At 41.3% G+C, this 20,160-nt stretch overlaps 1 protein-coding gene and 1 pseudogene across 1 annotated transcript; both read left to right on the top strand.

Annotated features, from left to right (window-relative positions):
* Positions 1–3,425: 3,425 nt before the first annotated feature.
* Positions 3,426–9,350, top strand: LOC133367298 (vomeronasal type-2 receptor 26-like). The gene is made up of 5 exons (XM_061591398.1): positions 3,426–3,640; positions 5,335–5,626; positions 7,907–8,761; positions 8,865–9,092; positions 9,282–9,350. Exons 1-5 carry the CDS (start codon positions 3,426–3,428, stop codon positions 9,348–9,350), a joined length of 1,659 nt encoding a protein of 552 aa, XP_061447382.1.
* A 66-nt stretch (positions 9,351–9,416) lies between these two features.
* On the top strand, positions 9,417–11,568 carry LOC133367297 (vomeronasal type-2 receptor 26-like; annotated as a pseudogene).
* Positions 11,569–20,160: the final 8,592 nt, after the last annotated feature.

The raw sequence follows: 20,160 nt of genomic DNA, 5'->3' as shown, positions 1-20,160 counted from the left end.
TCAACATCCATGCTGAGACCACTCTGTCGGGAGTGCCTCAGAACTTCATGGCCTCCATGACAACCATGGGTCTGTCCCAAGTATTATCTGGCCCCACTCATGCTGCTGGCCACACTTTGGACCTTGTTTTCTGTGTGGGTTGGGATGATGGTGATCTTGGTGTGGAGGAACTCTCTGTAGTACCGTTGTCATGGACAGATCACTTGGGTTTAGACTCACTGGGACTCAGAACCTCTGCAGGGGTGGGGGACCAATTAGGATGGTCCGCCCCAGGAGACTGATGGATCCGGATGGTTTCCTGATGGCTCTTGGGGATTTTCCTGTCACCTCGGCAGGCGATTCTGTCAAAGCCCTGGTTGACCTCTGGAATGGGGAAATGGCCAGGGCGGTGGACACGATCGCCCTGGAGCATCCCCTCTCACGAAGTGGAGGCAGACTAGCTCCTTGGTTTACCAGGGAGCTGGCGGCGATGAAACAAATAAGACGGGGACTAGAGTGATGTTGGCGGAAGACTCAGAATGAGTCTGACCGAACACGGTCTAGAGCCTATTTGAAGGCCTACTCCATGGCAGTGCGGGTAAAGAAGAAACTTTTCTTTTCTGCCACCATTGCATCTGCAGGGAGCCATCCAGCGGAGCTGTTTCGAGTGGTCAGGGGTCTTTTACATTCAGGCCCCCGAGAGGGTAATATAGACCACTCAACAGCCCGCTGTCAAGAATTTGCACAGCACTTTGCAGATAAAGTTGCTCAGATTCGCTCTGACTTGGACGCTAAAATTGATACAGTCTCAAGGGATGTAACTTTGGCTCCTGCTTGTCCAATAACAATGATTCTTTTCCATTTGTACAGCCTGAGGATGTGGACAAGATCCTCGGAGAGGCGAGAGCCACCACATGTTTGCTAGACCCTTGCCCTTCCTGGCTCATTAAGAGTGACAGAGGGGGACTGGCCAACTGGGTGAGGGGAGTGGTAAATGCCTCTTTACAACAAGGCAGAATTCCAATGTGCCTAAAAGAGGCAGTTGTAAGACCTCTGTTGAAAAAGCCCTGCCTGGATCCCTCTATAATGGGTAACTATTGGCCAGTCTCCAACATTCCATTTCTGGGTAAGGTAATAGAGCATGTGGTGGCTGCCCAGCTCCAGAGATTCTTGGATGAAACGGATTATCTTGACCCATTTCAGTCTGGTTTCAGGCCCGGCTACAGGACAGAGACGGCTTTGGTCACCTTGGTGGATGACCTATGCAGAGAGCTGGACAGGGGGAGTGTGTCCATGTTGGTTCTACTGGACCTCTCAGCGGCTTTTGATACCATCGCCCATGGTATACTTCTGGGCCGCCTTGCCAGGATGGGACTTGGGGGCACCGTGTTGCGGTGGCTTGGCTCCTTCCTGGAGGGACGAACCCAGAAGGTGGTGCTGGGGGATTCCTGTTCGACTCCTTGGGCGTTGACATATGGGGTCCCTCAGGGCTCAGTTTTGTCCCCCATGTTATTTAACATCTACATGAAATCACTGGGTGAGGTTGTCCGGGGGTTTGGGGTTCGGTGTCATCAGTATGCGGATGACACCCAACTCTATTTTTCCTTTCCACCTAAAGCCAAGGAAGGTGTCCTGGTCCTGAACCAGTGCCTGGCATCAGTGATGGACTGGATGAGGGCGAACAAATTGAAATTAAATCCAGACAAGACAGAGGTGCTCCTGGTTAGTCGAAAGGCAAATCAGGGAATAGGGATTCAGCCTGTGCTGGATGGGGTTACACTCCCCCTGAAGACACAGGTTCGCAGTTTGGGTGTGCTCCTGGACTCAGCTTTGAACTTGGAGGCCCAGATCTCTGCAGTGGCCAGGAGTGCTTTCGCCCAGCTAAGACTGGTGCGCCAGCTGCGCCCATTCCTGGAGATGCCTGATTTGACTACAGTGATGCATGTCTTAGTTACATCCCATTTAGATTACTGTAATGCACACTATGTAGGGCTGCCTTTGAAGACTGTTTGGAAACTTAAACTGGTACAAAGAGCTGCAGCCAGAGTGCTAACTGGAGCTGGTTACAGAGACCATACAACCCCCTTGTTGTGACAGCTACACTGGCTGCCAGTTTGTTTCCGGTCACAATTCAAAGTGCTGGTTTTGACCTATAAAGCTCTATACGGCCTAGGTCCAGGCTATTTGTCAGACCGTATCTCCCCATATGAGCCTGCCTGGGCGTTGAGATCCTCAGGAGAGGCCCTTCTCTCAGTCTCAACACCTTCTCAAGAGCGATTGGTGGGGACGTGAGATAGGCTCTTCTCGGTGGCTGCCCCCAGGTTCTGGAACTCTCTTCCTAGGGAAGCACGAATGGCCCCTTCCTTGCTATCCTTCCATCGGTAGGCAAAGACTTTTTTATTCCAACAGGCTTTTGGACTAGAAGACATTTAAGATAGGACCTCATAAGGTCTGTTGTATTGTTCTATGGTCCTATTCTTAATGTTTTAAATTGTCTTAGTATTTTAAGTGTATGTTTCATGGTTTTAATGTTACGAATAGTTTAATTCTATTTTAATTGTATATTTTTGTATGTTTTTTACCTATGTGTAGTTTTTATTTGTAAGCCGCCCTGAGTTCCAGTTTTGGAAAAAGGGCGGGGTAAAAATAAAGAGTAATAATAATAATAATAATAATAATAATAATAATAATAATAATTGTGTCTTGTTTATTTCCTATCCCATTGTTCCCAACTCTTGAGATTGAAATTTTGTGTGTGTATGTGTGTACATGTGGAGTTGAGTTTAGAAAAGATGGCAAACTTCTCAATTTAGAAATAAAAAATTGAAGGGGAATGATTGCTCCTTGCTATATAAAATATTCATTCGACTTTTGAAAAAATCCCATTTTTGAAAAACTGCCATAGTTTGTACCTTCCGCAAAAGATTATGCCACATTCACAAATATTGACCTTCGAAACTGCGCCTTCTTTTGTGCTCTTTTTTCCTCCTGGATCTGGGTCTTGCTAAGGGTCATGGCAAATGTTTTCTGCCTCTTGCTATCCTGCTGCAAAGAATCAGTGAAACTTTCTGCAGGCCTATGATAAACACATTTTCCTCTGCAACGTTCCATACAACTCAATTACTAACTCTGAGCATTCAATTATCTCTCCTGTAATTATTCCAAATTAACCATGATCAATTCTACTACTTATTCATGTCCCAAAGGAGTTCTAGTACCCAAAAGCAAAACTGAGAAACAAGACTGAAATACACCATTAATACTGCCTGATCTATTCAGAGCTGGGACTCCATTATTCTAGTCACTAATATTTATTCCTGACCTCAAAACATGAAATAATACACTGAATGTGTAGTCATTTAAGTTAGAGTGCCTTGTACTTGGGGACACTTAAATGACAATGTGGTAACAGGTGAAGGTTTCAAGAAGGACTGTTGTTGTACAAGATGTTATTTATGGCATTGGGATTATTGTTCCTGCCTCAGACAACGACCAGGATTCCTACAGCTAAATGTGCAGTCAGTGAGCTTGTTCCTATTTTTCACAAGTATTATCAATCAGGAGAAATAATCATTGCTGGCATAATGTCTCAGACCGCCATTCTTTCTGACCTGATAACATTCAGAAGACATCCCTATCAGGAAGTGTTTGAAGAGTTCATGTACGGAAATGATAAATTAACCATACCATGTACAAGCAATCTTCTCAGGCAAGGTGGATAGGCATTTGCAGGAGGGATTTTATTTTTTTTAAACTAATATATAATAAGCAGCACACAGAAGATAGTATAAGATAATTATCAGTCATAAACAGATAAAAGGCACCCAACCACTGCCAAAGCCATATGCAATCAGAGGAAGGGCCATAGCTCAGTGGTAGAACATCTGCCTTGCATGGAGAAGGTCCCTGGTTCAAGCTACTGTGCCAGGTTCAAGGTTCTTGTGAATTAACAACAGCATAAATGAATTCACAATGCCCTAAATATCTAGGGTCCAAAGTACCTTGAGGGCCGTCTGATTCCTTTTGCTCCATCACAGATCTTCTGATGGGGCACTTCTGCTGATTCCCCATGCCCCTGAGGTTCGGTTGGCATCCTCCAAGGACTGAGCCCTTTAACATGCAGCCTCTGCCCCGTGGAACTCCCTAGCAGTAGAAATTTCATAGGATCCATTCCTCTCTTCATTATAATGTATTTTGAAAACTATACTGTTTAGACAGGCCTTTGCAATTTGATTTTTTCTATTTTTAATCAAACTGTATTTACTTACGTTTTAATTATGTTTTGCCTTTTGCTGATTTTATTTTTATATGTTGTATACCACCTTGGTTGATTTTTATGAAAGTGTAGATTATAAACATAATAACAGCAAAGATAATAATAATGCTTGGCATTTCCAGGTAGAGCTAGGAATGTCTCTTCCCTGAGATCCTGAAGAGCTGCTGCTAGTCAGTGCAGACAGTACTAAGCTAGATACATCCTAATGTCTGAGTAGGAAATAGGACATCAAAAGCCAAACACTGCATCCTTGAAAGTGATTTTGCTTGTTCATTGCTGGAATAGTCTCTCTTCACAAAGAAAAGCCTATGTCGTAAGTTTCCTTTGGAAAGGAGGTCTGCTCCCACAACAAACAAGGATAACTTGTTGTGGCATGATGAAGGGGCATTATTGCAGGTAGCTGCAGGAAGCCAGATTTCAACTGAACATCAGGAACCAATTACCTAGGGAGGTGGTGGGGTCTCCAATACTGGAGGCATTCAAAAGGCAGCTGGACAGCCACCTGTCAGGTATGCATTTATTTGGATTCCTGCATTGAGCATTGGGTTGGACTCAATGGCCTTATAGAGCCCTTCTATGATTCTATGGAGTTGGGATGGAGTGTTTTAATGTTGATGTTCTGTCTTCCTCAAACACTAGAATGGGTGAAGATTTCAGTGAGGCTTATGCATCCTGCCTGAGGAGCGGAAGATGAATTTACCACAAGTTTTGTGGGTTATATTTAAAAGATCCCCTCTTTTTGCTTCTCCAACAGACAATTGCATGTGTACCAAAACAGACCCATCTATATCATTTGTAAAATCCCTTACAATGTCAGCAACCATGTGAATTAGTAATTGTTTGGAACACTGAGCATGCTTATTCATATTCTGTTAACTTCCAAACCAGTTGCTGCATTGAGCTGGTATTTCTAGAAATCAAATGGCCCGCTGTCTGGGCCAACGCTACTTCCTGTGGACTGGGGCCATGCAATTTATCTTAATACAATATAGTTATCAAACACATACTGAACAGGTATGTAGCTGCAAATATTTTCTGAAGCTGCTGCACTCTGATGCTGCATATGATTCTCATTGCAGCTTCATGACTCAGAACTACCAGCACATCCTTGCCTTGGTATTTGCACTGAAGGAGATCAATGACAACGCTCAAATCTTACCTAATATCACTCTGGGCTTTGACATCTATAATGACTATTTTAGTCCACAATTCACCTACCAGGCCTCACTGAAGATTCTTTCAACACATGACAAATTTGTCCCTAACTACAAATGTGATGCCCAGAACAATCTGGTAACAGTCATCGGGGGACCAAATTCTAACATTGTTGAAAACATAGCAACTATATTGGGCATCTACAAGATTCCACAAGTAAGGTGTATGCATGCAATTGTTAAAAAATCACTTTGCTTGCATTGAAGATGCAGTTTTTGAGTTTGGAAGTAGAAAGTGATGTGACTGAAATGAAGAGAAATGATATGCATGCTGCTTAAAGGTCAAATCCTGAGTGAGGAATATCAATTTGGGTGTGATTTCTTTCTCACATATGTAGTCTCTGATGTGAAATGGTTTTTCCAGGTCTCGTTATTGCTTTGCTGAGGCCAACTAGGTCTTTTGTTCCTTGACCATTGACCAGCTGCTGACACTCATGGAGTCTAAAAATATGTAGAGGGCCATAGGAGGGCCTATTTTTATTTTCAGATTAATGGTTTTCAATATTACAAAAGAAGGCAGAAGGCAGAAAATGCACATAAACCATTCTGAAAGTTTTGCTAAAGTGCATGGTTCTCAAGTGGGATCAAGGGAAGAGTCTTTCATCATGGTTTGTAAATTGATATATAATTTTATTACAGTAATGCAATTCCCTTGGTTAGTTGTATCCAACTATTTTACTCAGAATAGACCCACTGAAACCAATGCATATGGATATGCCTATTAATTCTAAAGGCTCCACTTTGAGTAAAATGTAACTGCTTACAAGTATTTACAATAAGTACCTACATAAATAAATAAGAATATTAAAACTAGTAATAACAGCACAAGGACGAGAGAGGGAAAGAGAGAGAAAGAAAAACTATCTGTCATGAATTGCTATGACCTTTTGGATTTGTGAGCAGGTGCAACACATGGGAACCCACAGAAATGAGGGATGCAGCATCTACTTTGTCAGTGAGTATTCTCAGGTCAGGGAATAACTCAGCCCACTTACACTGTCCATTGAACCTATCTGTGGCCATTGAAGTTTTGCCTGAACAAAATAATCTTCCTGAGCTTCCATGTGTTCCTGTATCTTTTGCATGCTCTTTGATCCTGCCTCTTGGTTTGCCCTGCAACCCTTACTTGTTCTCTAGTTCTGGCTTCATCCCTCCACTTTGATGCTCTAGTACAATGCCACCCACACTCAATGCCTTGGTGGAGGCAAATTTGTCACACGTTCCTTCTAGGGAGAAGGCCTCACTTGGTATTCCTCATGAGGAGAGGGCCTTGGGGATTCCATGGGCTAGAGTGCCCAATAGAAAGGGGACAATCAGGCTGCTATTAAACCCTCTTCTGTCCCCTCCATTTCTTTTTTCTCATTGGTAGAATTCCCTCCCCCCTCTACTTTTTGGGTTTGTATGAGTTGCCTTTTCTGGAGACCAAATGGTGTGTATGCAGGGTGATTGGTCCTTATAATTCATCTTTGTTGTTGTACTTCACACTGTAGAGTTCATCAATTTGCTCTTGATGCAATTTGGTCTGTTTGGTGTTCAGCGAGCGCACAGAAGGGAAGTTAAGAACTTAATTGACAGGCACTCTGAGACATCATTGGGTGAAGAGGACTCTGTAGTCACCTTCCACAGCCTTCATCTTGGGGTGGAATATCCTTGCAAGTATACCTTTGTGAATGGTAGACAGCAGGGCCCAGGTGCAGATATTGGGTCCTCATACTCAAGTCTCACTTAGAAGGGAGGAAGAATTTTCTCCCAATCCTTGGCTGGGGACCCCACAGAATGTGGAAGTTTACATACCCAGGGGTGTGGAGGGATACTACCCTGGTATACATTCATTCAAACCCACCGGCCTATTTGTAGATCATTGTTTCACAGATATTTTATTGTTACATTTGAATAAATAGAACCTTTCCATCATTATTCTGTCACATTCTTCTAAGGTATGTTGACAATTCTTGGTTCCCAGTTCCTGCCCTGACACAACCTTACTTGACTGAAAGCACCTGCTTGTCTCCAGCCTTCCCTTCTTTCCCTCTATACTTTTATCCTAACATCCTGACTGGATGCTTGAAGATGGCTTAAGAATCCTTCTATTTCTCATATGCTCAGTGAAGATAGACATTGAAATCAGGATTGGATCTGATTTGAAGATTTAGAATAAGGATCAGAATTTGACATAGACACACAGAGAGATACACACACACAAAAGGGCCATGGCTCAGTGGTAGAGTATCTGCCTTGCATGCAGAAGGTGCCAGGTTCAATGCCCCAGTATCTCCTGGTAGGACTGGGCGAGACCTCTGCCTGAAACCCAGGAGCGCTGCTGTCAGTCAATTTACATAATATTGAGCTATATGGATCAATGATCTGATATAGGGCAGCTTCCTATGTTCCTAAATACAACTGAACAGCCTCACCTGACTTGCTTTGTTTTCCATAGCTCACATATGCCTCTGCTCCAGAGACAAATAACAAACCCGAAGATGTTTTCTTCCACTGGATGTTTCCAAATGGGGCTCATCAGTATAGCGGGATCCTCCAGTTATTGTTGCATTTCAGGTGGACGTGGATTGGGGTGATTTACCTTGACATTGACAGGTCAAAGACATTTGTACAGGATGTGCTTCCCATGCTTAGTCAAAATGGCATTTGCTTTGACTTCATCAAAACCTTACCAGATAAAGGTTTTTCTAACCAACAGTCTGAAATAACAGAAAAAGGATTCAGGATAATAAATGTTGCCATTGAAAGCACAGCTAATTCAGTGTTATTTCATGGTGGATATCAGTCCATGATAAATTTAAGATTTATGCTCAAGTTTGCACAATTTGAAGATTTATCAGTGAAGACAAAAGTCTGGATTATGACAGCGGAAGTTGATTTCACATCAATTCCCTTTCAAAAAAGCTGGGACATTGATTTCATCCATGGCTCTATATCCTTTGCAGTCTCATCAAAGGACGTGTCAGGATTCCAGGAATTTCTTCAGATGAGGAACCCAACACTGGAGAAAAAGGATGGTTTTCTGGGGGAATTTTGGCAACAGGTATTTGATTGCTTGCTCCCCAGCTCTGGTGTAGACAACATGGATGTCAATATCTGCACTGGGAAAGAGAAACTGGAGACCCTTCCTGGCTCTGTTTTTGAAATGAGCATGACTGCCCACAGCTACAGCATCTACAATGCCGTCAATTTGGTGGCACATGCTTTGGATGCCATGCATTCAACCATATCAAACCACAGAACAATTGTGAATGGAGAAAGATGGAAACACCTGAATCAACAACCATGGCAGGTAATCGTATTCCCTCAAGAGGTGAAATGGGGACCTGTAGCCTGATTCATCAAATGAACATGTACCATCGAAAGGTGTTTTTATCTCTTTCCTTTCATTTTAGCTCCCACATTTTCTGAAAAGTGTTTCCTTTAACATCAGTGCTGGGGAAGGAGTTTCCTTTGATCGAAATGGAGAATTATTAGCTGGATTTGATATTATCAATTGGATCACATTCCCAAACCAGACTTTTCTTAGAGCTAAAGTTGGAAGGATAGACCCACTAGTACCTCCTGATAAACTGCTCACCATTTCTGACAATGCCATAAAATGGCCCAGCAGATTTAACCAGGTAAGACCTGTGTGCATTTACATACATATTTACATATATTATATTCAGAAGTGATTCAAATTTCAGACCCTGAAATACAGTATTTCTCTTCGCTGTATGGTTCTGCCCACTTTCTGTTAAATCTGGGCTTCTTTTGGAGGGAAGGGGAATATAATTTGATCTGGTCTTTAAGTTGTCTTTCTTCAAAAGAATATCATCTCAATGTGTAGGATTAACAACCATCAAAACCAAAGGCCAATTAAGAAATGCAAAATTTGAAAGCAGCCTTCACCAACTAGTTCCCTCCAGATGTTGTGGACTACAATTCCTATCAGCCCAGCCAGCATGACCATGCAGCAGTTGCAGAACAAACATCTGCAGGCCAGCAGGTTGGTGAAGGCTGTAGAAAAGCATAAGACCATAATGAAGAGAAACAAAAAGGTAACCAGTTACAGATCAGTTGAAAGACTGAAAAGTGTTTCACTATTCAGATAACGAAAGGTAAAAAGATTATCTGTATTCCCAGAGTATAACATGCTTTCTGTAAGTTAAAACGTTCCCTAATTTTGTTGTTGTTGTTGACAGACACACCCTCTTTCTTTGTGCAATGACAACTGTCATCCAGGTTATTACAAGACAAGGAAGGAAGGGAAACCATTTTGCTGTTATGATTGCCATCCATGTCCAGAGGGAAAGATTTCAAACCAGACAGGTAAGAGATGTTGCATCTAGATAAAATCCATCATTTAGATGTCAGGCTGTATAGACACTTGGAAGTTTCCCTAAATTTCAAAAGTCATTCATGGCTGTGGTGATTGCTGAAAGGCTTCACATATTATTAAAAGGGTTGTGTGGGGGTTATTCTGTAGAGAAGGAGCTGGAACCCTTTCTAAGCCTGAGGTCCTGATTCCCTTTTGAGAAATATGCCGATGGTGGGCAAAACCAGAGACAAAAGTGGGTGGTGGAATTAATGTAAATTTCACATTTGTACGGTAGCCTAGTTTCTACATATTCACACATCCCTTTCTATCCTCATAGGGGAAAGTAAGAGACATGATGAGAACTCAAACAAACATTCCAGCTCAGTTCTTTTAAAAACTATGTTTCTACACATTTGCACATCCTCATTGGGGAAAGTAAGAGACAATGTGAAAATACAAAGAAACATTCCAGCTCAGTTTAAAAGAAAAAGGGGGCGATAAGCAGGGGCAGTAAGAGATGTTGCTTGGGGGGTCCCCAAAGGCAAGAAAAAACCCATGATGTATTATTATTATTATTATTATTATTATTATTATTATTATTATTATTATTATTATTATATCCAGCAAAATGGAGGCAATGATAATTCATTCATTCATAGTGATATTGGGTAGGGTTGACATAGTTACAAATAGAGTTACTAGTGTTCTAACACATGACCAGATCTTGAAACATCACCTTACATCATTTAATGAGAATCAGAAAACATTGTCCTACAGAGTTTGGCCTTTCAGTTCCAAACTATAGGCAGCTGAGCCATGCTTACTGATATGCCGGTACATATTGGGCATCCAAGTCTATTTTTTTTCAGGATTTTCATGTTTATTTTTTTCTAGACATGGATGGCTGCTTTCCGTGTCCAGAGGGTCATTATCCAAACATTGACAGGGATTTATGCCTCCTCAAAGCAGTAACCTTCTTGTCTTATGAAGAACCACTGGGAATAGGTTTGGCCATTGCTGCTCTTTCCCTTTCTTTCCTTACAGCTGGAGTGCTAGGAATCTTCATGAAGCACCACAACACACCCATTGTCAAAGCCAATAACCAGATCCTTTCCTACACTCTTCTTGTATCCCTCCTTCTCTCCTTCCTTTGTGTTTTCCTATTCATTGGCCGACCCAATACCGTGACATGTCTCCTTCGACAAACTGCTTTCGGCATCATCTTTTCAGTGGCTGTTTCTTGTATGTTGGCTAAAACCATCACCGTGATTCTCGCTTTCATGGCCACCAAGCCAGGATCCAATATGAGGACATGGATGGGGGAAAAGTTGGCTGCCTCCATTGTTATTTCCTGCTCACTTATTCAAGTCACTCTTTGAACTGTCTGGCTGGCAATATCTCCACCATTTCCAGATGTTGATAGGCATTCCGATATTAGCGAAGCCATTGTACAATGTAATGAAGGGTTTGATGCAATGTTTTATTGTGTCTTGGGCTTTATGGGTTTCTTGGCTACATTCAGTTTTACTGTGGCTTTCCTAGCCAGGAAATTGCCAGGCACCTTCCAGGAAGCGAAATTAATCACCTTCAGCATGTTGTTGTTTTGCAGTGTTTGGTTGTCTTTTGTTCCAACTTACCTTAGCACCAAAGGCAAATCCATGGTGGCTGTGGAGATCTTCTCCATCTTGGCCTCCAGTGCTGGTTTACTGGGTTGCATATTTTCCCCCAAATGCTTTGTTATCGTGTTGAGACCTCATCTGAACACAAAGGAGTTGATAATAAAGAGAATACACTGAACAACATTTCCTTTATCTTTCCATATTTCTTCTGCTTGAAAGCACTTGTTACATTTCTTCTTAGAATTTCTCCTTCTGCAGGTCTGGAACTAATCATTAGAGATTATGAAGTAAATATTCTGAGGCAGCAAAGTTTAGAAAAACAAGGACAAGCAGATACTTGCCAATAAGTATTTTTGTAATGATAAAAGTGACAACAATGGTCAATTATCATGTTTTGATAATGCTGAATATGAAGAAGAATGCTTATAATGCCATCATTTTGCATACACTCCTGGCCTGGGCATCTGATTGGAGCTCCAAACCATTTTTCTGCCCCTCCCACCCTCCAGACTCTTACTAAATGTATTGGCTATTTTTTTAAAAAAAAAAATTAAAATAAAGTAAAGAAAATGCTAGGTTGAGTGGAGAGGCTTGTATGTCCTCTTTGCACGCAGACACTTTTGACCATGTTCACCATTGGCTTGTGGCCTGCAGAGGATTAGCAAGGAGTGGCTGTTCCTTTATTTAGATGTTGAAAAGCATGGTAGACAAGACAGTGCTGTGGTTCTCCATATTAATAGTACTGTGGGGTTAAGAATAACTATTCACCCCATGCTGCCTTTCTGAAACTCACCCAACAGGTAGGAGTGGTACAGCCATATCACTATGCCTCTTCCAACAGTTTTCCAATAGATGTGATTCAGCAAGATACAATGGCTGATGGTATCTAATACTGTTGAGAATTCAGGGGGGTATCAACAATATTGTATTTTCTTTATCTCTCTAGACAAAAGTCACCCTTCAATGTGACCAAGTTTGCTTCCGTATTAAATGACTCTGGGTTAAAAGTACTACTCTGTGTAGACCTACTGAAATTAATGAACCAAAGTTAATCATGTCTATTAACTTCAATGTGCCTACTCTGAGTCAGACTTGTATTGAATACTACTCTCAGTCTAGATTCCAGGGTCTTCCCTCCAGACAAATGAAACAGGAGCTCGAGGTGTACTTGAGTCTGGCAGATGATAAAGATGTCCCTTTAGAATGGGCATTCCTAGGTATCAACCCAATAAATGGTCATTCATGTCAAGGTGTGATACACAAGAACACTAAAAGCACAATGTGAACATCTTACGGTGTCATTTGGAGGGCAAATACACAAGTGTCTCAGAATTTTGTGCTCACAAGACAGAGATGAGAATCCCTTTAGAGATTTGAGGACTGCTGGTTTGACCAGGTTGTCTACAAACATCTTTGAATGCTTGGTGGTGAAAATCCAGAAGCAGTGAAAGAGTGACATAGGAAATACAAACAGAAAGATGACACTGCTAGAGTCTGTTAATACAGTTAATACTGTTAATACAGTTTTTGCATTTGTGTTAATATTAAAAATATAATATTCCCTGATTTGTTCACAGAAATCACATAAAACACTGGCCAAACTCATTTGTTCAATCTAGCTAGTCTTGTGGGTTGGTTTTTGCCTTGCTGAATGAATGGATGACACCACTAGAGCTTCAGTCACATGCTAATTGCAACTCCCATTATGTTCCTACCATGTGGTTTCCATGGAGATCATCAGGAAAATTACCCTTCCCCACAATGACCCCATCCAGACTCTGGGCTTTTGTAATGCACATCATTTTCATCCATTCAGTAAACATATCCTCTGATTAAAATGCATTGAAAAAAGATGACTGAAACTAAACTGTCTTTAACAGTTGGGTGTTAACTTGGGATAGGTTGATGTTGACCAATAAGCTTTTGGTATTTATGTAAAGGAAAAGAAAAGGATATGAGTGCCAAGAGGTGGTGGGGGTGGGAACAAGGGATTGTACTGTTTTATTGTAATAATATTAAATCACTAATGAACTATACATAAAAATAGGAATGGGTAAATTATCAGTTTTAGTTCCTCTCTTTTTCTCATTTACCCAATCTTAAATTCACTTCTCTCTAATTCCATTCCAGATGTATTATTATTATTATTATTATTATTATTACCGTTGGGTTATTACCGTTGGGTGAGGTCATTCGGAGTTTTGGTGTGCATTCCCATCAGTATGCTGATGACACGCAGCTCTATTTCTCCTTATCCTCTTCAGGTGAGGCTGTCAATGTGCTGTACTGGTGCCTGGCTGTGAGAATGTACTGGATGAGGGATAATAAACTGAGGCTCAATCCAGACAAGACTGAGATGCTGTTAGTGGGTGATTCTTCTGACCGGATGGTGGATGTCCAACTTGTCATAGATGGGGTTGCACTCACCTTGAAGGAACAGGTTCATAGCTTGGGGGTTCTCCTGGAACCATCTCTGTCGCTTGAGGCTCAGGTAGCCTCGGTGGCACGGAGTGCCTTCTACCAACTCCAGTTGGTGGCCCAGCTATGCCCCTATCTGGACAGGGATAACTCTGTCCATGCTCTGGGAATCTCCAAGAGATTACTGCAATGTGCTCTATGTGGGGCTGCCTTTGAAGACAGTTCGGAAACTGCAGCTTGTGCAAAATGTAGCGGCCAGATTGGTAACAGGGACCATACATTTCGAACATATAAAACCAATTCTGGCCTGCTTGTATTGGCTGCCTGCATGTTTCCGAGCCGGATTCAAGGTGCTGGTTTTAACCTATAAAGCCTTACATGGCTTAAGACCACAATACCTGATAGAATGCCTCTCCCAACATGAACCCACCCATACACTACACTCAACATTGAAGGTCCTCCTCCGGGTGCCTACTCTGAGGGAAGCTGGGAGTCTGGCAATAAGGGAGAGGGCCTTCTCAGTGGTGGCCCCCAAATTATGGAATGATCTCCCTGACGAGGTGCACCTGGCACCAACACTGTTATCTTTTTGGTGCCAGGTCAAGACTTTCCTCTTCTCCCAGGCATTTTAACAGCATTTGAATAACATGTGTTTTAGCTTGCCTATCAGTTTTATGGGTTTTAATTTGGTATGGTTTAAATTTGTATACTTGTGTCTTTTTATATAATTTGTGATTGGCATCTGTGAATGTGTTAGGATATTTCTGAGAGTTTCTCTTTCAGTGGTGCCAGATGAGGAAGCTCATTTCAGCTGGAATATTAATACGAGGATGTGGATATGCAAGATAGGACTTGCATGCTTGCTGCCACACCCTCCACATTCTAAGCCAGGGATGAGGAACCTCAGGCCTAAAGTTCAAATGTGGCCCTCCAGGCCTCTCTATCTTGTCCTTGAGATTCTCACAAGGCAACACCCCTCACAACCCTACTTTGTATTTTTGTCTGGTTAGAATGTGGAGCATAGACAGGGATGTATGATTGAATTAGCATATCTTGCTCAACCCACTTTTGCTTCTTAGCCTGCCCATGACTGGCAAATGTGACCCTCGGGCTAAAAAACAATTATCCTCCTGCCATAAAAAGTTCAAAGATGCACCATTCTTTACTATGTCATTTTAATTATATTGATATACTTTTGGAAAGCCACTTATCTGTTCTGTCTAAGTAATCAAAATATGCCATGCAGACTTTGTACACTGATGGCAAACAGAGCATTTCTGGGAAGTATTCAGTAATATTTATTACCTGCCCTTCACCCGGACGTCTCAGTTGAATAATTTTTGAGATGCAACATTGCAAATAATTAAAACCAAACTTAAATAACAAGAGAGGGTGGGTGCTAAAAGGTGTCAAAGAGGTGCATCTTCAGCATTTACTTAAAACTATACAATGAAGTTACCAGAAGAACTTCAGTGGGGAGGGAGTTCCACAACTTAGGGGCTGCCACAGACAACGCCCTCTCCTGGACCACCTCCCTTCTGCAAGCTTCTGAGGGTGGCAGAACAACTCAAAGGGCCCCTTCTGCTGATCTCAACACTCCAGAAGGTCTGTAGGGAAGGCAATGGTCATTCAGATATTTGGGACCTTTTAGGGTTTTAAACACTAGTGTGAGGACATTAAATTGGGATCGGAAACAAACGGGCAACCAATGCAGCTGTTTTAAAACTGGGGTTATATGAGCTCTAAAGAGAATCCCAGCCAGTAATTGGGCTGCTGCACTTTGGACCAGTTGAAGTTGCCCAGTCGTCTTCAAGGGCAACCCCATGAAGAGTGAATTGCAATAATCCAGTCTGGAAATTACCAGAGCATGGAGTACTATGAACAAGTCACCTCTGTCCAAAAGGGGCCAAAACCAGATATAGAAAAAGACACTCCTAGCCACTGAGGCCACCTGAGCCTCCAGTGACAATTTTGGATCCAGGAGTACTCCCAAGTTGTGAGCCTGCTCTTTCCATGGGAGTGCAACCTCATCCAGAACTGGCTGTCTCTCAGACACAAGAACTCTGGATACATAACACTGCTGTCAATGCACAGCAGGGCAATGCTTCAAGCATAAAAATGCACAGGGGTGCATTTTATCACCCTATTTATTTAATCTATATGCAGAACATATCATACAGAAAGCAGGATTGGACCAAGATGGAGGTGTGAAAATTGGAGGGAGAAATATCAATAATTTAAGATATGCAGATGATACCATACTACTAGCAGAAACCAGTGATGATTTGAAACGAATGCTGATGAAAGTGAAAGAGGAAAGCACAAAAGCAAGACTACAGCTGAATGTCAAAAAGACTAAAGTAATAGCAACAGAAGATTTATGTAACTTTACAGTTGACAATGAGGATATCGAACTTGTCAAGGATTATCAATACCTTCGCACAGTCATTAACCAAAATGGAGACAATAGTCAAGAAATCAGAAGAAGGCTAGGACTGGGGAGGGCAGCTATGAGAGAACTAGAAAAGGTCCTCAAATGCAAAGATGTATCACTGAACACTAAAGTCAGGATCATTCATACCATGATATTCCCAATCTCTATGTATGGGTGTGAAAGTTGGACAGTGAAAAAAGCGGATAAGAGAAACATCAACTCATTTGAATTGTGGTGTTGGAGGAGAGCTTTGCGGATACCATGAACTGCAAAAAAAGACAAATAGTTGGGTGTTAGAACAAATTAAACCAGAACTATCACTAGAAGCTAAAATGATGAAACTGAGGTTATCATACTTTGGACACATCATGAGAAGATATGATTCATTAGAAAAGATAGTAATGCTGGGAAAAACAGAAGGGGGTAGAAAAAGAGGAAGGCTGAACAAGAGATGGATTGATTCCATAAAGGAAGCCACAAACCTGAACTTACAAGATCTGAACAGGGTGGTTCATGACAGATGCTCTTGGAGGTTGCTGATTCATAGGGTTGCCATAAGTCGTAGTCGACTTGGAGGCACATAACAACAACAGACATATTTAGCCACAATAAACTCCAGAGACTACCCAAAGACATCCCTCCATAAAGAGGCATGAGTTGATGGCTGACAGAAATTATGCTCACCCACTGTTACATAGCTTATAAACATAAACCATTTAATATGAAATTGTCTTTTTTATTTGGATCTTCCCTTTGTTGTCTTAACTTTTCCATCAAAACTTTGTTCCTTCCATACCTGAGAATACCATTAATCTATTAAACTTCAGTCAATCTTTTTCCAGTGATGAGCAATTGCAATTCTTGCTGCCACAAGTAAAGTAACTATTAAATCCTGAGAGTGCAGTGATAAATTATCTGCTTGGAAAATAGACAAAAGAGCCATAAGAAGATCAGACATAATGTTCTGTCCTGTGATCAGCCCAGTCTCATGAAACACTATTTCCCCCTAAAATGCCTGACAGCAATATATGTCCACCATGTAAGAAAATAATTTCCAATCACTCTACACCCCCTCCAACACATCAGTGTAGCAGTATTGTTGATTCTATGAAAAACGAATGAATTTAGATAACACCTATGAATAATCTTATATGAATTTGCATGCAGTTTTGCTGATATTGAAAGAAATGGGAATTTATCCCATATATTTTCCCATTTTACAGAATCATTCTCCATACCACCACCCTCATTCCATTGTTGTCGTAGATTATCTAGATTCCCAGTAGTTAGATCTAATAATATTTTATATAAAGATGATAGAGACCCCTTATCAGTGAACAATGTTTCCACCAAATACTTCTCAAAGTCAATGTCCTCAAAGTCATCCACAGAAGGTATTATTATGAAGTGCTGAACCTGAAGTATCTGATGCCAAGTACATTGATGTTGGTATAGTTTATCCTAAATTTGTTTTAGAGTAAGTGAAACTCCGTTCATGAATAAGTCACATAAAACCCCTTTGCCTCCCAACATGCAAAGTCTGAGAGCTTATTCTGATAATAAAATAGTGGATGATAAAGAAATGGAATAAAAGGAGTTGGCTGAGATATCAAACACTTTCTCCACAACCTCCAGACAAACAAGTCTGGTAATAAGAAGGGGTTATCTGAAAAGTGAGGGTCTTTTTCCCTGTATGCCATTAAAGATAAAGATCTGTTTTTGATTCCTAGCAAGCCGGATATTCCATAGACAACCATGAACAATTCATATCTTTCTGAATTACTGGCAACAAAGTTTTCATGTGAGCAGCATCATTATGCAGTTTCAAATTTGGTATTCCTCCACACATACACTGCTCTGTCCTCTTATATAAAACAGATAAACTAAGTCTAGGCCTTTCCCTTGATGAATGAACCTTAATAACAAATTTTGCCAACTTCTTAATTTTTGAGTGGCGATGGCAATTGGGATCATCCTAAAGAAAAACAATAACTTATATTTTTAAGATATGGCTGATTGCATCAAATGCCCAGAAGATTAGTATCCTATCAAGAAGAGAAACCAATGCTTTCCTAAAGACCTAAACTTTCTGTCTTACAATGAACCTTTGGGCATCAGTCTGACTGTTTTGGCTCTGGCTCCTTCTGGGGCCACATCATTGGTCCTTGAAATCTTCATCAAGCAGCGGGACACTCCCCTTGTCAAAGCCAACAATCAGAACCTCACCTACACTCTACTCATCTCCCTCTTACTCTGCTTCCTCTGCTCCTTGCTATGCATTGGCCACTCCCAGTTACTGACCTGTCATCTACGACAACCTGCTTTTGGCATCATCTTCTCAGTGGCTGTTTCTTCCGTCTTGGCAAAAACGCTCACTGTGTGTCTGGCTTTCATGGCCACCAAGCCAGGATCCAAGATGAGGAAATGGGTGGGGAAGCAAATAGTAAACTCTATTGTTCTCTGCTGCTCATTTATCCAAGCAAGTGTTTGCATAGTCTGGCTATACACTGACCCTCCATTCCCAGATTTGGACATGCACTCTCTGCCTGAAGAAATCATAGTGGGATGCAATGAAGGCTCAGCCAACATGTTCTACTGTATCCTTGCTGCATGGGATTTCTGGCTCTTGTCAGCTTCGTTGTGGCTTTCTTTGCTCGGAAATTCCAGACACTTTTAATGAAGCCAAATTTATTACCTTTAGCGTGCTGGCATTTTGCAGTGTTTGGATGTCATTTGTTCTAACCTATCTAAGCACCAAAGGGAAGTACATGGTGACTGTGGAGATTTTCTCCATCTTGGCCTCCAGTGCTGGGCTACTGGTGTGTATTTCCCCCCACAAACGTTATATAACTATCCTGAGGCTTGCATTAAACACTAAGGAAACCCTAACAAGAAAAAGTAGACTCTCAGCCCATTTGTAACCATAGTTCAACAGAATTTAATCGTTCTGTTTTCAGTGAGCTTTATTTTATGCAGACTTTACCTTTTTTCACAGAAGGAAATACAAAATAGGAAGATGTTTCAGCTGGTAGTAATGGCTGAAAATTAAACTAATTTAGTTTGGATGCAACACTATTTTTTTAATAGGAAAGGATCCACACTTAGTCATCCTCAGAGTAGACCCATTGAAACCAACAAGATTTAACTTAGGGAGCAATCCTAACTATGGAAAGCCAGCATACGTTATAAATGTTATATACAGTTAAAATGTTATAAAATATACCAGACCCAACCCCATTTAGCATTAAGGCTACTACCTGCTGATCCAAACCAAGCCTGGCAGTGGGAAAACAAGCCTTTAAAATAGACTTTGACTTATATCACCCTTTTTGCTGGGGTTGGAGTCTTACTCCTGCGTATTCCTGGCTGAGCCAGAGATCCACCAGATCCTAATTCACTCATCCTGCTAAATCTTGGGTTTAGATTTCTCCCCAAGTCACAATTAAGTTAGATTCCAATCCATAAAAATGCTACTAAAGCAGTTGCTTTGAGTCACTTTTTGTGAAAAAATGATTAATAAATGTAAGCAATTATTATGATAACAAGAACTATATCTGCAGCAGCAACAGATCAAGACAATCAGTGTTGTGGACTGGCATGAAAATCATGCGCAGAAATGTCAAAGCTAGGGAATTTGGCAAAAAAAAAATCCTCTGTCCCCTAAATGCAAACTTTTACAGGAATAATTGAACATTATGAACATTCAGTGCACCTCTAAAATGAATAATATTTTTGTCTAGATCATATCCATGTTTTCTTCAAAGTTTTTGCCGCACCTAATACCATAAAGAATGCAATACTTTGGGGATGTGATAATGAATGCTGCAATTATTTCAGATTATGGTGATTTAGCCTCCTGGCTGCCAAAGCCCATGCAAAATATTTCATTTTATTTTATTTTTAAAGATAAAAATACA

This window comes from Rhineura floridana, chromosome 11 (genome assembly GCF_030035675.1).
Source record: "Rhineura floridana isolate rRhiFlo1 chromosome 11, rRhiFlo1.hap2, whole genome shotgun sequence".
In the NCBI taxonomy this organism is placed as follows: Eukaryota; Metazoa; Chordata; class Lepidosauria; order Squamata; family Rhineuridae; genus Rhineura; species Rhineura floridana.
The sequence above is the reverse complement of the archived record's forward strand: the minus strand, read 5'-3'. Positions and strand labels throughout refer to the sequence as shown.

What these genes read in the sequence shown, in the direction of transcription:
- LOC133367298 (XM_061591398.1), top strand. Translation starts at nt 3,426, where the DNA reads ATGTTATTTATGGCATTGGGATTATTGTTCCTGCCTCAGACAACGACC. An exon ending in GCATCTACAAGATTCCACAA is followed by an intron (nt 5,627 to 7,906) that starts GTAAGGTGTATG and finishes TGTTTTCCATAG; the next exon opens with CTCACATATGCCTCTGCTCC. An exon ending in GGCCCAGCAGATTTAACCAG is followed by an intron (nt 9,093 to 9,281) that starts GTAAGACCTGTG and finishes TTTCTTCAAAAG; the next exon opens with AATATCATCTCAATGTGTAG.